The 18,183-nt window shown below is 42.7% G+C and overlaps 1 protein-coding gene and 1 pseudogene across 2 annotated transcripts in view; both read left to right on the plus strand.

Annotated features, from left to right (window-relative positions):
* Positions 1 to 18,183, plus strand: part of LOC129680603 (24-hydroxycholesterol 7-alpha-hydroxylase) — a 77,748-nt gene that overhangs the window by 23,791 nt on the left and 35,774 nt on the right. For both annotated transcript variants that reach the window (XM_055612306.1, XM_055612302.1), the window contains exons 6-7: positions 2,843 to 2,947; positions 12,996 to 13,086. In XM_055612306.1, the coding sequence (XP_055468281.1) occupies positions 2,843 to 2,947; positions 12,996 to 13,086 (196 nt within the window). The remainder of the gene's footprint in view (positions 1 to 2,842; positions 2,948 to 12,995; positions 13,087 to 18,183) is intronic.
* On the plus strand, positions 9,936 to 10,106 carry LOC129682879 (U2 spliceosomal RNA; annotated as a pseudogene).

An 18,183-nucleotide genomic window follows, 5' to 3' on the forward strand; every position in this document is an offset into this window, starting at 1 on the left:
TATAAAAAGCTTCTGATTTTAGTTGTATGCTATGTGTTAACAATGCTACTTAACTCTAGAGAGGAAGACAACCTCAGGAAAAGAAAAGTGTAAATTATTTGACGGTTATTTTTAATTTTCAAGTTGACCTGCTCTAGGATCACCTGGAAAGAATGCCTTCACGAGGGATTGTCCAGTGGGTGTTTCTTCCAGGGACTGTCTTGACTGCACTGTGGTGGCAGCATCCCCTAGACAGAGGATCCTGGGTGGTGAAAGGGTGGAGAAAGCCGGCTGAGCATTAGCACGAATGCATTCATTGCTCTTTATTCTTGACTGTGGATGTGACTAGCAACTTAAGTTACTGCTGCCTTGACTTGCCCAAAATGATGAACTGCAATCTGGAATTATTAGCTAAAATAGTTCTTTCCTTCCCTAAGTTGCTTTTGTCATTTTTTTAATTAAAATTTTTTTTTAATTTTTTTAATCCCAGGTACAGGAAATGAAACCAGTACAAATAGCTTTCTCCTTGTCCTTGTACCCTTTCTGTTGCTGTGATAAACATTGTGACCAAAGGGACTTGGCAGAGGAAAGGGTTTATTTCATCTTATACTTCCAGGTCATAATGTATCATTGAGGGAAGTCAGGGCAAGAACTCAAGGCAGAGTGCTGGAGGCAGGAACCATCGAGGAGCTGGGCTTGCTTAAAGCTCTGACTCATTCTCAGGCACATGTTTTTCCCAGAGTGGCCTGGGCCCTCCTGTAGATAGGAACACAGTCAAGAAACTTCCCCACAGACACTTTACACAGCTAGATGTTATGGAGAGCAGCAGAAAATGAAACCCATAATTGAAATGACCAGATGATGGCACACCAGCTAACATGCAGAAGGCAGTTACTATGTGAGCTACCATCTCACAAAGTCATCTCTTGTTTTTGTTTTTTTTTTTTTTTTTATAACAACTTTTATGCCGAGAAGACAGATTGGCAGGGCTAATCAACCTGGAAAACTTACAAGCTTCATTTAACAGCAAGTGACACAAGCTACTCCATTTTGATCTTGTGTTTATGTGCATTTCTTTCACACTCACTTTATTATGCTTGTTTTCTCACGTGAATACTGAATGTGAATAATAGTAGCAGCTCCTTGGAGCCATACAAATGAGCTAAACACCTGTAGAGGCCTTAAAATGACACTGTTCCCAGGCAAGCAGGGGATAGATCATAGCTCCCGTATTGTTTTCCTATCACCTGTACCAGTTAAATAAGGATCAAAAGCAAACCCCCATGCCTGACCGTCTGCTCTCTGATGGAGAAGCATGTGTGGGCAAAGGCAAATTAGAAAAAACCCTGTGAATATAGTCACTTTATAGAATTTCTGCAGCCACTTGGGAACAGCCAGAGTGAGTTAGGCTGTGCTCTCAGTTGGTTTTAAGTCAAAACTTTCTGTTTGTTTTTCCAGGAGCTTGAACCTAGGTCCTCTCATTTGCTAGGCAAGCCCTCTCCTTCTGGGATGTATCCCTAGCTCTCTTTCTTATTTTGAGAAAGAATTTCACTAAGTTGCCAGAACTGTCCTTGTCCAGGCTTTGAAGTTGATGTCCTCCTGCCCCAACCTTCTGAGTCACTTGATGATAACCCTGCCCAACCAGGCCTAGCTATTTAATTTTTCTATGGGCAGAGATTTTCTTATTTTTAAAGAAAATATTTGGGTTGAGAATGTAGTTCAATTCATGGAGTGCTTGCCTGCTATGCCGGAAAGTTTCAGTCTCTAGCCTTGCACAATAATAATCAAACAACAAATTCTGTTGTTTGATAATAATAAATAATAATAAACAACAAATCCTGAGTGTGGTGGCACATGCCCTTATTCCTGGCATTTGCAAGGCAGAGGGAGGAAGTTCTTGTGAGTTCCAGGTCAGCCTTGTCTCAAAAACTAAAGAGTATTTTTGAAACTACAAACACCGTAAGTAACCAAGTGGGAGGAGACAATGCTGGGGCTTAAGGTTGTAGCTCAGTTAGGAGAGTGCTGGCTTAGCACGCACAAACCCCAGGTTCATTCCCAGCACTGACTAAACCAGGCGCGGTGCCACACTCATGTAATCTCAACATTAAAGAGTGAGAGGTAGGAGGCCCAGGAGTTCAAGGTCATCTCCAGCTACAGAGAAAGTTACTTTTGTGTCAGGTATTTTATTGGCGACTGTACTAATTTAACTCTCAAAGTTTTATGAGGTAGGTATCATATCAAGGCCATCATAGGGATGAGGAAATTCAGTCACTGGTATATTAAGGTGATTTCTACGAGATCATTCATTTCTTTAATAGTGATGCCACAAGGCAGAAATACAGCTAAGCTCCACTGGAGTTCCTGTTCTCCAATCCCATGCTGCCACCCAGGGTACAAGGACGTTAGCATGCTGACACAAGTCTTTTGGGCCAAGACCAGTGAATGATTCCAGGGTCATGGTTCAGTCTGGGCAAAGTGCCTAACCAGCAAGCATGAGGATCTGAGTCCCCAGATCTGTGCATAAAAATCTGTGCATTGACACAGGTCAGTATTTTCAGCAGTGGACAGACAGAGATCAGTAGATTGTTAAAGCTCATGGGCCAGCCCAGCTAGTGAACCAAGGCACTTGAGGCTCAGTCAGAGACTTTGTCTCAAAGATCAAGGTGGAGCTGATGAAGGAAAGACACCCAGTGCCGACCTCTATCTTTGCACACGTGTGCTTGCATACACATCCACATCCACATACACACTAAGAAGTGTGTACAGCACACGGAAAGGAGATAATAACAGGATGATTTCCTGTTTATGGACATCAGTCTTTGTTACATAGCCATGGTCTAACAATAGTCATTCCTTCACACAGACCTTATTGGAGGCCATGCTGGAGGTCGTGAAGATGGAAACACTTCAGCACTCTCCGAATTATGCACTGCTCCTGCTGTGGGCATCTCTGGCCAATGCTACTCCCGTAAGTCCACAGGAGACAATGAGGTTCATGCTCATCTGTTTAACTGTGTTTGCTTGTTTATTTTCATTATTTTCTCTTGCTCTTCAGTTCTTCACTTACTTTGGGGAACAAGAAGATGACAGTGGATTGGGGGAAAAAAGTGGATGCTTGATAGACGATGACTTGGTGGCTCAGTGGGTGAAACGCCTGCTTCAGGAGCTACAGGATCTGATTCATAAATGCTGGCGGGTGTGACAGGCTGCCTGTAATCCCAGTTCTTGAGAGGCGGAGACCAGGGATTCTTGGGACAAGCTGGCTAGCTAAACAAGCCTACCCAGTGGGCTCTGAGCTCAGTGAGAGAGCTTGTCTCAGTGAATAAGGCAACGAGTGACTGAGAAAGGCATCTGCCACAACCCCCCGGCCTCTATAGGCACCACACTTAGGCACAGACACACCTGCAAACACATCAGGCACACATGTGCACACACACATATGCCCATGTACACATTGCCTACACATGCACAGCATTAAAAAAAAAAAAAAAAAAAAACAACCCTAACACCTCCCCAAACCCACCTCTAAATACTCCATAGAGTAGTCTGCTCCCTGATGGACAACTAGTCCAAGGAAAAGCCTGCCCATTGTAGGCTGTCTGCTCTGTGTGCTGCACAGTTGGACAAAGCCTAGCCTCAGCTTTGAACCAGGGTGAGAGTCCGCCAATTGCCAGTTTCATATGGAATTGCTGTCTCCAGCCCCAGTAGTCAGTTCAGATCTCTGTGCTTCCATTTCCTTTGAAGGAATAGAGGGGAGAGGGGAAGGGAAGGAGAGAATATGAATACGATCATAAACTGCTGACATGGTCCTAGGCCTGGGTTGTTTATTTCCCTGCGCAGTCCCTGGGAGGATCCAACAAGATGGTCTAGTTAGTGTCCAGCGAAGGTGAGCTCATCCTTTCCTTCTGGGTACCAGTGCCATCTGCATTTCTTGGCCTCTCAATTACACAAGCTTCTCAGCGAATGGATCTTGTGGCATTGAAATTCACTGCACATCTAAAGATTACAGGGACCTATAAAACAAGAACCTATAAAAACCATTTATTTTTATGTACTTGCTTTGGTTGATTAATTCATGTACTCATTGGTTTGTTTTGAGGCATAAAGTCTTGCTTTGTAGCCTCAGGATGCCCTTGAACTTGCAGTCTCAAATGCTGAGATTATAGACACAACACACAGTGGTGGGCAAATGTTTCCTGTTCTTCTTTTACTAGGTGAACAAAACAGTGGGTCTCCATAGGGCATCTTCATCCATGTGTATCATTGAACTTGGTTTGTGGTCAACCTCATTACCTCCTCTTGACCAAACCTCTATTCATTTCCTTCCTTCTTCCCAAAGAATCCCCCCATCTGCTTCCATGGAGAGTGAGTTACTGTGTGTGTGAGTGTGTGTGAGAGATTGTATGTGTATGTGTGTGTGTGTTTCATTTAAAGCTACTATGAACTAGGTTAAAGCTAAGAGATTTGTCTGTGACTGTCTGCTTAGTCAGCCCTGATTCCTTATGTTGGCTGAAATGGAAGAGTGGATGAATGGAAGAATGGCTGTCTGTGTGTTTGTGTTTGACAAAATGGGAACACTCAGCCATCTCTGGTAAGTGTGGCCATTTTTTCTTCTTTTCTTTGACCAACAGAAGTAAAACTAATATTTGAGTATTATGCATTTCTCCTTCCTGTTTCTGAACGGTCCCAATAACGTTACTTCTTTTAACCCATTGTAAAGAACAAGGAACAGAGAGATATTGCAGCATCTCTGCTCTAACAGGTACCACCTGTGATAATATATATTTGATCAGTGCTAGTTAAGTGAAGAGTACCATTCTTCCGCCTACTCTGTATACTCTAATAGTCTTCTTTGACTCTTCTCAGCTGACTGAGCTACAGCAAAGCTGAGGAGCAACTTCCCAAACATGCACAAAACAGGGGATTAGTTCTCAGGGCCTCGCCGGAAAGATCTCCTGAAGAATGCTGCACAAAGCACTGTTGATCAGACACAGAGGTCAGTCCTCTGAGATCGGACCTGGCACTGGTCTGAAAGGATGTGTCTGATGATGACTGAATGTTTCATCTGGCTGGACCTTCCTTGTTGGCACCTCCCAGAGGCAGTGTGAAGCATGAGCAGAGACCTTGGAAAGGCCTTTGCATCAGATCTGAAGCCAGTTCCCGTAGCTGGGTGACAGTGGGTCAGCTACTCCTTTAACCTCTCCCAGGCTGCATCCTTGTCTTCATCTGAACTGCCTCCGAGGATGCTTGGGACGATTTTACTCTAAATGATGAAAAGTGCTTAACGGCATTGGTGCTCAACAAATACTATGTGTGGTGTATACGAAAACATCACTCTTGTTTGAAATCGGAGGCTTCTTTCGATTGGCCCATTAATAACGCATATAGATTGCTATGTTCCAAATGTTTGACACCTGTCTTAGAGAGGGTTTTATTGCTGTGAAGTGACACCATGACCACAGCAACTCTTATAAAGGAAAGTAAGTGGGGCTGGTTTACAGTTCAGAGCTTTAGTCCATTTTCATCATGGTGGGAAGCATGGCAGCATCCATCCAGACATGGTGCTGAAGAAGGAGCTGAGAGTTCTGCATCTGGGTTGGTAGAAAGCAGGAAGAAAGAAATGGTACACGTTCTTCCTACACCTACCCTACTCCAACAAGGCTGCATCTCCTAAGAGTGCCATTTACTATGAGCTTGGAGGCCATTTTCTTTCACATCACCACATTCCGCTCCCTGGTCCCCAGAGCCTTGTAGCCATATCATAATGCAGAAATGCATTAAGTCCAACTATAAAAGTCCTCATAGTCTATTACAGTCTCAACCCTATAAAAGTTCAGAGTCTCTTCTGAGACTTACAGCAATCTCTTAACTGTAACCCCCTGAAAAATCAAAATCAAAAGAAGATCCCATACTTTCAACATGCAGTGGCACAGGATGTACCAAAAGGGTAGGAAGGGAAGACGGTGAGGAAATACTGGACCAAAGCATGACTGAAAACCAACTGGGCAAACTCTGCATCTCCATGTCTGATGTCAGTGTGCCCTTCTGATCCCTAACTCCTTTCAGCTTTGTTGACTGCAGCACACTTCTTTCACTTGGGCTATTTTCATCCCTGCAGCTTTCTTTGGCAGGTATCCCATGATTCTGGAATCTCCAACATATTGGGGTCTTCGAGGCAATCCAGGCTTCACCTTCATAGCTTCATACAAAAGCCTCCACACAGGGACACTCCTGACAAAGGCCTGGCCTCAGTGGCTTTCCTTAGTCTTGGAGGGTGATTCCACAACTCTTTTCTCCTGTCCTTGACTCTTAAGTCAAAACCACGTGGTGGAAGCTGCCAAGTTCTACTGCTTACTAGGGCTAAAACTTGGTCCCCTTGTTCAAATACATCTTCACCAGCTTTCTGTTTTCGATGGTTTCCTTCACTAAGCTTGCCTGTCCTAAAACTAGCTCTATAGACTAGGCTGGCCTCAAACCCAGATATCTGCCTGCCTCTCCCTCCAGAGTGCCTGGATCAAAGGCATGTGCCACCACACCGGGCCCTATACTTTTCTTTGATTTATTTTCATGCATTGGAAGCTTAGCTGCATGGGATCTTGACCTGAGGTCACCACTCCTGTTATTCCATTTAACACCAGGATTTTCTTTAATCTGTCTATCACCTTGAACTCAGGATTCAGCTACATTACACTTCCTGGTGCTCCCCCCCCTTTTTTTTCTTAAAATGTACATTTTATATTTTTCTTTGCTCAGCTTGGTCCTTTTCATTATAGATCTTCATAAGAGTGAGCATTAATAACCACAGGACAGAGTTAAAACTAGGCTGTTTTGAGATTTCCTCTGCCAAAGTGATTAATCCAAAACTCTTCGATTTAGCCTCAGGCAGATTTTTGTGGTCAAGGGCAGAAAGCAGCCACATTCTTCACCAAAATATAAGAATAGTTTCTAGGCCACACACTAATATTGTTTTCCTCTGAAATCCCATAAGCTGGGTGCCTTCAGTTAAAATCTCCCATTACATTACTGTCTTCCATACTCCTACTAGGTTGATCCATTAGGCCCATTTAAAGTATTCAACTGGTTTTCTACTACAAAGTACCAAAGTTCATGTTTCTCCAAACAAAAGCATCATCAGGCCTATCACAGCAGTACCCCATTTCTGGTATCAGCTTCTAACTACGTTACAGTTGTATATATTTTTAAATATATATACTGTATATATATTTAAGTATACTGTATATTTAAGTATACTTTCTAGAAGGTGCTCTTACGCTATCTTGCCCATCAGTTATTCATTTGTACAGCATGGAAATCTATACACATTGACAGACAAGAAATTAAAGCAGCGGTGTAAAACCAGACTCTGAAAGTCTTGATTTTGTGTTTTCAATGATGCCTAACAGGCAGGATAGAATGTGAAGCTGTCACATTCTAATAAAAATTTCAACTATTGTAGTACACACTGAGACCCAACAGCCAGGTTTTTTTTTTTTTTTTTTTTTTTCAGGAAAACGAGAACGAGCAGAAAAAGTACATACAACTTTTTATTTTCAATGAGGAAAGATGTGTTTAGGTCACAGTTTCACAAGTTTCAACCGGTGGCCCCCTGGCTCCACAACATCAGCTCCATCCCAAGGCAGGAGTGTCATGGAGGGAGGGTGAAGAAGCACAGCTGTTCACTCCATGGCCGATGGAAGGAAGACAAAGGGCTGCTGATATGACACACCCACCCTTTGAAGGCACACCCCTAGCCGTCTAAGTCCTCTAACTAGGCCCCTCCTCCTACCAGCATCCAAAATTTAGCTAAGAATTCATCAGTGACTGAATCCATTAATGAGGTTGACAACTTTATGATCCAATCATCTCACAGCAACACCACCTATGGGAGTGTCAATCTTTCGACAAATAAGTCTTTAAGGGTATTTTATAACCCAACTGTAACACTCTGCCCCTGTGTGGTGAAAACCTGGGTCCATTTCATGATGAAAAATGTGTTGTCTGTCTCTGTGAGCCCCCAAAGTCTCAATATCACCAGCATTACTCAAAAATCCAACTTCAACATCTCCTCTGAAGCTAAAACAAACTCTTAGCTATGAGGCTCTATTAAACAAACAGACAAGTTATATGCTTCTTAGCATATAATCGTGAGACAGGGGCTATCTTCCTAGACCAAAGGGTGAAACAGGAAACTAGCAAGTCAAGATCAGACCAAGCCTGGGAAACATTAAATCTTCTATCTTCACTTTTGGTATTCAAGGCATATGTGGTAGGATGTAAGCTTCAAAGGGCTAAGAAAAATCCGTCCCTACAGCCTTGCCTGCAGCCCCTTACAATGACTACCGTCTTGGGTTCACCAACCCCACTTCCAGCGCCAGCTACTCAGTGAGCTTAAAGAACACGCAGCAGTTAACTTATACAGAGGACTTCCAGGAGCCCATCTGCCTTCATCACACCTTCTCTGGGATGCTCCTGAAGGAATGCACAGCTCATTTCCTGGGATGCAGCCAGCCTTGGAGCCTCCTTCCTCATCTCTGCTTGGTTTTGTTTTTAACTCTGTTATTGTCGTGTTACTGTCATGGTGGTACATGTGTGGCTTTGCACAATGATCTCTTTTTTCCCCCTATTGTGTGTATCTTACGTCTCTAACTAAATGTGCAGTTCTTTGGTCAGAAATTGCTTTATATGTATTTGTGCTTGTCACAATCGACAGAAGATTGTCCAGAATGTTATGAGGAGTTGTCCTTTACTTGTTTCAGAACATGACCTAGGATAGCTATCACTTTGAGTTTTTTTTTAAATGAGTTCATTTCTTAAGTATATAACAAGCCAAAGTAAAAGAATACATAGCAAGCGATGAATAGATGATAGATGGAAAGATGGCTGTCTGGCTGACTGGCTGGGTGGATGGATGCAAAGAGAAACATCAGATCAGGCACTTAAAACATCCAGCAGAGATAAACTTGGAATGCAGTTCAAGACACCCAGTTCTAGTTCCTCATGAAGAGAGTGTCAACCAGAGCAGTGTCCTCTCATGTGAGGCTTCCAAGTAAAAGAACAAACAGTGACATAGATGACATCATCAGATCAGGTGCTCACCACATCAATCAGAAACCAACTGGGGAAGTTAAGGCTGTCGGAGTTCCCAATTGCACTTGCTCTCCATGGATGATCTCGCCATGGCTATTATTTCTGGCTTCTCTTTCCCACTACATAAACTTTTACATCACGGAATAATGAGAACATCTGCTGGAAATGGCCTACTTCCCTGCTGTTCTCAAGGGCACAGTGCTGTCCTGAGCTGTTTTGCCAGCTGTTGTCTTTCTTCTCTCACATAAGGTCTTGGAGCACCCCTGGCACTAACACACTAGGGTCTGAAGTAGGAGGACCAACCCCACTTCCAGCGCTAGCTACTCAGTGAGCTTAAAGAACACGCAGCAGTTAACTTATATAGAGGACTTCCAGGAGCCCATCTGCCTTCATCACACCTTCTCTGGGATGCTCCTGAAGGAATGCACAACTCATTTCCTGGGATGCAGCCAGCCTTGGAGCCTCCTTCCTCATCTCTGCTTGGTTTTGTTTTTAACTCTCCTGCAAGTGGTTTTGTACAGCGGCACTGCAGTTTAGTACCAGATGGCTCTCCTTTTTGCACTGTGACCATGGACTTGACCCTTTTGGCATAATGTTATTCCATTGGGTAGCAATTTTGAAATAATTTTCCAAATGTGTCAGTGACCTCAGGGCCACATTTGCTTTTTGATTCAATATCACATCGAAAAGTTAATTCTTTACTATGTCTTCTTATTTTTATTATTTTATTTATTTATTTATTTTTGTTTATTGAGACTGTCCCAGGCTGGCCTTGAGCTCATGATCCTCTTGCTTTGGTTTTCTAAGTCGTGTCTAGGATTATAGGCATGTGCCATTCTGCTTAACCCATTTCTTATTTTTAAGAAGGTATCACTTCTTGTCCTTTTGGCTGAGGTGAAGTGCAGTATCTGTTCTTGTCAGATTAATATCGGATAGTCCCCTCTCTGAGGACAACACAGCAAATGGGCTTTCGGCGCTAGGCGATGGAATGGAGCTGGCTGTGTGCACTTCATGCAATCGTCCCGAACGGCGATCCCCTCTTGAGGAACTCCTGAAAGAAGGAAGTACTTCCTCTCCCCTGACTATTGTACGAGGGGGCAAGGTCTCCTGGAGTCATGTAGCCCAGGCTGACCTCACCCTGGCTGTGTTGGGGAGGGTGGCCTTGAACTCCTTATCCTCTTGCCTCCACATCCCAGGTGCTGGGATTACCAGCCTGTACTTTGTTCGTTTTGATTTTTTTTTTCACTTTATGTGTGAGCATTTTACCTGCACACGTGCGCACTGTGTACACACCTCGTGGCAAGATGACATCAGTTGCCCTGGAACTAGAGTTCCGGGTGGTTGTGAGCTGATGCGCAGGTGCTGTTAACCTCTTATCTGGCTCGCCAGTCCTCAAAAGTACCGTCTTAAAGACAGAAAAACAGTAGCCTTTAAAAAGGAAAAAAAAAACTTAAGGAAAAAAAGGCACTTAGCACGATTTTGCACAGCCATGTGTTATTGAGCTGAATTCTACTGCTTGTCATAAAAATGTATGGTACCAAATTTTAGTGATTCTCAAAACCAGTCAAGTACACAGGACTTCGAGCCCTTCTGGTGTTACTGGGGATCTATGATCATCCCTGAAATTCTTTACGCAGTGTGAAATCCAACTTCAAACTCCGTCGAATTGAATGTGGAGTGATTATCAATCAACTCCAATACCTCAGCACTTCCACTGATAGCTGACAACAGGAGTAATTCAAAGACGGAGCCAGGAGAGAGCTGTGTGTGAATGTGAGCTAGATAATCCCCAGGCTACATCCTTCCTAATCTGATGCTTTCCTAGAAGGACTGCATTTCAGGGGTCTTGGTCTTCTCATTCCTTTCTCTGTATCTAGGCTGTGCTACAACTTAACATGCCAGAGAGAAAACCAGCGGCCTGGGCTTGGCTCCTTTCAATGCTGTTCTTCCTCTTTTGACCACAAGGGGGAGGTTTGTGATCAAGGGACACCCTGTTTCATAAAAGCAACAGAGAGATGAAAAAAACTTACCTTATACAAAGGGTTACCTTGTTCACCTCAGAATTGATTAGAAATTTTTTTTGTCACCTACAGTTATTTTATTTATTTTTATTTGAATGTTTTATTTTTTGAGAACTTGATATGAGGACTGTATTTACATCATTTCCACCCAGAATCCTCCTGTGCCCACTTCCCTTTCATGCCATGTTCATGATTTCTTCTTTAATAGTCTTTAATAACCTATAATAATAATAGATGCTTATAAGAAAAAAATGAAGGGGAAGTCAAAGCTTCTCAAGACTTTATATGTCTTTGTGTTGTCTAGCCTTAGAAGCAAAAACTTCTGCCTCAGCAGGAAGTGCATTTTTAAGAGGAACATTTTATCTTACATATCTTATATAGGGAAGACATGAAGTACTCTTTCTTATTGAAACATTTTATTTTGATAAATATTAGGAATGAAGAAAAATCAGTCCCCAAATATATGTTAGCTCTAGAATAAGAACGCGAATATGAAGACTGTCACAGGGCATTATTTTGGGGGCAGAAGTGTAAACAAAAGGGGTAATCCACAGAAGCATTCAAAGCCAGCTGGCCAAGTGACCCAGGGTAGAAACAGGATTCTCACACAATCGAGAAGATGGATACAGTATACTTGATCAGAGACATTTATTATTTGTTACAAATTTCAATAAAGAGCTTTGCTGTCCAATCTATATTGGAAGCAGCTGCATTCAACTTAGGGTTCAAACCTCAGACTGAGGTTCCAAGCTCCTATGAATAGCAACTAAGAAATAATTCATATATTACCTTGAGTTACCACTGGACATTGAAAATTACATTATTAGATACAAAATAATCATGATAGGTCAAAAGAGAGAGTTTACAGATATACTTGGGTCCAAAATGGCTTTATTTTTCTTGTAGTGAACTTTCACACTTTGTCTTTTTTATTTTAATTTTGTGGGAGTGTTAGGTATTGAACCCAGGACCTTGGATGTTCATACCCAACAAGTCTCCTACCATTGAGCTATACCTTTAGCTCTTCATAATTTGCTTAATTATATTTAAGTGTAATTTTCTGGAATTATTTAAAATTAATATGTTTCATTTTTTAAGAAGAAAAGTTTCTGGTTCATTCTCATTCTCTCTTTCTCTTTCTCTCTTTCTTTCTCTCTCCTCTCTGAACATAGTCTTGCTGTATAGGCCTGGCTGCTATGAAATCCACATGCAAGCCAAATTTTCCATGAACTTGTGGCAATCCTTCTGCCTCTGCTTCCCAAGTGCGCAGAATATAGCTATGTGCCACTATCCTATGCTGCTTTATTTATATTTTAAGGAAATTAAATCAGGACAACATTTTTATGTTTTATTATTAACATTCTAAAGTGTTATGATTTGCTCTGAATATTTAGTGTATGGCAACATGACATTTTACGTCAGTCAACATAATCCCAAACCTCTCCTGCTCCAGCAAAGACAGTTTACTCTATACTACAGAGGTAGGACCAGTGTACAGACTTGACCCCGTAGAAGTATGTGATATCACTCTTGTTCATAAAATCAAGTTGTTTTGAATGGTGGTATTTAATAGCATGCTTTCTTTAAAAAAATTTTTTTTTCTTTTCTTTTCTATGTATGGATGTTTTGTCTGCAAATGTCTTGGCACTACCACATGTGTGCAATCCCAGGCCTGAAATTACAGATGGCTATAAACTGTGATGTAGGCTTTTGAAAATGCAGCCTGTGTCCTTTGGAAAGGCAGCCAGTGCTCTTGACTGCTAAGCCACCTCTCCAGCTCCCAACAGTGTGCTTTAGAGGCTGGCTGAAACACTGTCCTTGCTTCTTTTGGCCATCCGTGGCTAACAGTATAACTGCTCTCATTCCCTTGTGAGGGGGCCTCATGTTGTATACGTTTCTCTTTTCCAGGTTGCATTCTGGACCCTGGCGTTTATCCTGTCTCACCCTGATATCCACAGGGCCGTTTTAGAAAGCATCTTTTCTGTGTTTGGCCCTGCAGGTACTAAATTAATTTGCACAATCAAGAACACATTTTGTATACACGGGTTTGATCTTTAACGTCTACCATGTTTTAAAGTCTGGGACCAGGGCTGGGGAGATGGCTCAGTTGGTAAAATGGTGGCTACTCAAGTGTGAGGACCTATGCTTGTTCCGTCCCCAGCACTCAAAGAAAAGAAAGTCTGGGCCTGGTGACACATGCTTGTAATCCCAGGGCTTAACATGCAAAACCATGGACTGTAAAATAAGACATTAAAAATAATTTGATTTTTTTTTCTTGTTCAAAAGTATAAAAGCATTGTATAAGATCTGAGGCCTTTCTCGCCATCCCTATGGCTGAAAAATATCATTTGAAAATATTTTGTTTGGAGTTTCATCCAAAGCCAAACAAACTTGACTACCTTGGGTACCTAAGCAATGCCCTGGCCCGGCCAGCCCGGGAGAAGAACCCAGCTGGCTGCACTGTAGCTTGTGGAGACATGAGCATTAGAATCATTGAGAATGAGTGGTGCTCCGAGTTGGGATTCCAGGAACACAGATGAAGGTGAGGAAAGGCCATTGCCCTCCACAGAGCTCGGGTCTGCAGAGCTCATCAGAGGTGTGTAAAGGCACGTGTCATCTACAGGCGAGTAAACCTCAAGCGCCCTGACTTGCATGCTCTGTCCCCATTTACCAGAGTCTTTCCTGATGTCCAGAGGATAATTTGGAGAACCCAAGCAACCCAGAGTCCACAACTAGAGTGTGACGTTAATCTGAGTGACCACAGGGCTTGAATTCAAAGCTCTTATACGTGGCTCCAGGATAAGAAGACAAAACTCTCTCTCTCCTTCTGCACCCTCATCTATTCTCAGAATCTCTTATTCTCTCTTACTAGAAAAACATTGCTTCAGGCTGTGTTTCATGGTATTAGCAGCACTGTACCGACGACTTTCCTTGTAAGCCATTCCTGTAGAATAGAAAGCAACTTGTAAAAATATAAAACTTAAAATTAAATATGCATGCAGCGGTATCTCAGAGCACTCTGAATAAATAGGTCCAGAACCACGTGTGGCTAAGCTCAGAAATGCAGATGTGGGATGAGGCCACGAGGCCACGATCTTGAGGAAGCTATTTATTCATGACTTTCTACAGAGGGACACGTCAAAGAAGGAAGAGTAGAGTGTGATGTATTATCAGGTATTCTCCAGAAAAACAGAAACCAATAAGAGACAGCTGGATAGATGGACAGATGACAGGTTGTTAGGTATATGGTTAGGGGATGATAAATGGGTAGATCTAGAAAGAGATTTATCCTATATTTTTAAAGCTTATTTTTACTTCTAAATGTATGGACCTGCATGTGGGTGGGTATAAGCCATGTGAGTGCAGGTGCCTTGCCATACAGTCACATCCTGTATAGCTGGAGTGACAGACAATTGTGAGCCATCTGATGTGGGTCCTGGGAACTGAACTTGGGTCCTTTGCCAGAACAGCAGCAGGAGTTCTTAACCACAGAGCCATCTCTCCAGCCCGCAGAAAGAGATGTGTTATGAGAAATTGGTTGACGTGGTCTCCAGATCCTAATATTACAGTTCTTGTCATGTATATTCCCTGAAGTCTGTTCTCTGAGTTTAGAGGTTTCTTCACAAGTGGACATAGATTCATTTATACTAGGACTCTATGTTCCTCCTATTCTTTGCCAAGGGCCTCTGTGTGTCTGCCAGGAGCTTTCTGCATCCCGCCAGCCATTGAGAACTCTGCCTTAGCTCCTGCCTTCTGCTTGTGCAGAGCCTCATGGGTAGCCGCAGCGTGGAGCTCGGGTGTGTTCAGGGCTTTCCTGAGCCCGGGTCCAGCCCTGGACAACTGAATGAATGGCCTTTGGCTTGTGTAGGAATACGCTCCTTGTCAAAGCCACTACAGACACCTGGGCTTTCTTTTCCATTTTCGCAGGTTCCCCATTGTTGGTCTCATCTGCTGTCAACTGCCCCAGGGGGCTGCAAAGGTGAACCTTTAAAGATTTTGCTCCCAGCATCCCTCAGGAAAAAGGCCCCTCCTTTTCTGCTTTAGAAGCTTGGAAGACATAAACAAGGATTACATTCTTCTTGGTGTATATGTTCTGGGAGGCAAGACAACGATCGGTTTAATACATGAATAAACTAAGACTGTTAGCAGGTATCAAATACTACATAAAAAGGAAAACAGAATTGAATGTGGATAATCACCAGTGCCAGGAGTGAATCAGGCTCGGTCTTGTCGGCGAGATGGATCTGGGCGAGCACTTGAAGCGGTTTGGGGTTAGGCAGGCAGGAATCTAGAGGAAGAGACGGCAAGCAGGTGTGGCCACACCGTATGTCCACAGGTTCTGCTATTCTGTGAGAATGGTCTTGTTGGTCTTGTCATTTATCCCAGAGCAGCATGTGTAAGAAATGGATTTGCCATATAGAGAGAGGAACTCTAAGGTCCCACCTCTCCTGCCGCCTTTCCCCTGACAAGCATTTGCCCCGTCCTTCCTAGTTTTTTTTTTTTTTTTTAATTTCCTTACCACAGAACTTGCCTGGCTCATGGCTTCAACTTTTCCTTTTACTTGGCTGTATGCTCCCAAGTCATTTCTAGAAACTTCTAACCTGAGTGTCTCTCTGGGGAGACATCTCCTCTCGTCCATCCTGCTTCTTTCCCTCCTGTGACTCCATTTATTTCCCAGCACCTGGCCTTTTTCTCCCCCTCCCCCATCTCTGGATCTGCTTTCTGTCCCTGTGTATTATCAGCAGGGTTTCCTAGAGTGGGCAGCAGGAGCTCACTCCAGATGATCAAGGCTGTTTTTTTTGTTTGTTCTGTTTTTTTTTTAATTAATTTGTTAAAATGTTGTGGGACTTCTAGAAGGGCTGGATGTGCTGTGCCCAGAGGGCATAGCCAGAAACTGTGCTCTGAACCAGGCCTCGGACTATCTGGCAACCCCAGTGTACGCATGAATGCCAAGCACAGGGTGACACTGGCAGGGGACGCTAAATGTCATTGTGTCTCTGGGAACATCAGCCTGTGAAATCTGCGACCGGTGCCAGGAAAATCAAAATCTCGGTCTCCATTTCCTTCTATCATTAGCCTTTTCTTCACCCCTTTCTACTTCTTATTTTATTTTTTTATTCATGTGTAGGTATGTGTGTATATGTATATTCATAGGTGTATGTGTATATGTGTGTATGTGTGAGTATATGTGTATTCACAGATGTGTGTGTGTGTGTGTGTGAAAGAGAATGGGTGTGTATCTGTGTGAGTGAGTGCATATGTGAGAATGTGTGTGTGTGTGTGTGTGTGTGTGTATGAATATGAGTGTGCCTGAGAGGGAGAGAAGAGCATTGGCTCTTCTAGAGCTGGAGTTGCAGCTGGAGGTGTTCTAGACATGGCGTCCGGGTCCTCTGGGAGAGCATCAAGTGCTCTTCACCGCTGAGCAGCCATTTCTCTAGCCTTGTTACCACTAACTCTTACTTCAAGATAAGAGACTGTTGATCTGACCTGCAGCCCTTCTTCAGGGTAATGGCTGAGCTTCCTGGGAGACAAGGAGAGCAGGCATCCCAAGGTTTCTACTCTGTGGTGCTCAGGCAAGCTTCTGCCGAAACGCAGGCCATGATGTTGTGTGTAAGTTACATATGTTATGCATGAATGTGAGTAAAAGTAGTGTGTTATATCATATTATTATAAAAATACATCTCTCCGTGTATGTGTGTATGTACACAAATGGATGTACAAAGGATACATGTAGAGGTCAGAGGAGGGTGTCAGGTGTTCTGTCTAGCTCTGCCTTTCTTTGAGACAGGGTCTCTCTTTGAACTTGGAGCTTGTGTTTCTTCAGATAGCCTGGAGGGCTGCAATTCTCAAGGATCCTCCTGTTTTCACCCATTTTGGTGCTGGAGTATCAGGCATTCGCTGGACTCCTGACTTACTGTGTGAGTTCTAGGATCCAAACTCCAATCCTTGTGTTTGCACAGCATCCCATCTCTCTAGCCCACAAATGGCAGTTAATAATAATAATAATAATAATAATAATAATAATAATAATAATAATAGTTAATAATAATAAAAAAAACATGCAAACGATTTCCTTAGGTTGCTGTGTGCTAGCCAAAACCAAATGTTCATTCCATTTATTGTTTTTTTAAATTGAAGAATCCACAAACTGATAGTTCAATTAGGTTCTGATTCTCTGTTCAATGAAGAGAAGTTTTTCCCCCAAATATCTTTTTCCTGTGAAGTTCATTTGTCTTCAGAATGGTGGGTATTGTTGTGCCCACACAGCTGAGGAAGAAAACTAAATTACTTATTTCTTTACTTTATATGAAATTACATATCAATTATTTAGGTGCATATTAGTTATTAGTTATTTTTTAGACACACACATATTTTGTCTTTTTCTATGGCAGGTTTTCTGTGTGTCCAAGGCTAGGCAGGCTCACCGCAGCCTTGCAGGAATCCTTCTGAGTGCTGGGAGTACAGGCTGTACCATCACCCTGGCTTTTGGTTTGTTCAGTAGCATCCCACTCACTCACCATTGAGCTTTGCTTTCCTCATCTTGGTGAAAACACTGAAGTCCGTGTTGATAGGCTTCTTGAAACATGTATTCATTTCTCTTTGAGTTGTTCTCTCAAGGCAACAGTGGACCACAAATGCCTAATTAAGTCAGCATGTGCACGTCTCATCACTGGCAGGTGACCTAAAATAATCTATGCCTTTAATATTTAGGTTCTGTGTCCACTGTGTTAGAAGCAATTTTCTTTCCTCGGTCAGGAGGAATTCTCCATGGGAATTTGCCCATCAGCAATGCTTGTTCCGTAATAAAAACAAGCAGACAGCAGGCAGATAAAAAAAAAAAAAATCGCTCATTTGTCTTTTCTACATACTCATCATGTTTTATTTTGTCAACATTTTTATTTATCTATTTCATTTTTAAAATATGGGGTGGCACACACAGCACTCCCTTTCTGCCTATAATCTTATTATGCCTTATTTCAGGATAAAATTTATTTATTGTTTAATTTTGAGATTTTAATTTAATTACAACATTTCTCCCTTCCCTTTTCTCCTGCCGAGTCCTCCCGTGTTTCCCTCCTCACCCTCCTTCAAATTC

Source organism: Psammomys obesus, unplaced genomic scaffold (assembly GCF_907164565.1).
Source record: "Psammomys obesus unplaced genomic scaffold, mPsaObe1.curated_primary_1811, whole genome shotgun sequence".
Taxonomy (NCBI): Eukaryota; Metazoa; Chordata; class Mammalia; order Rodentia; family Muridae; genus Psammomys; species Psammomys obesus.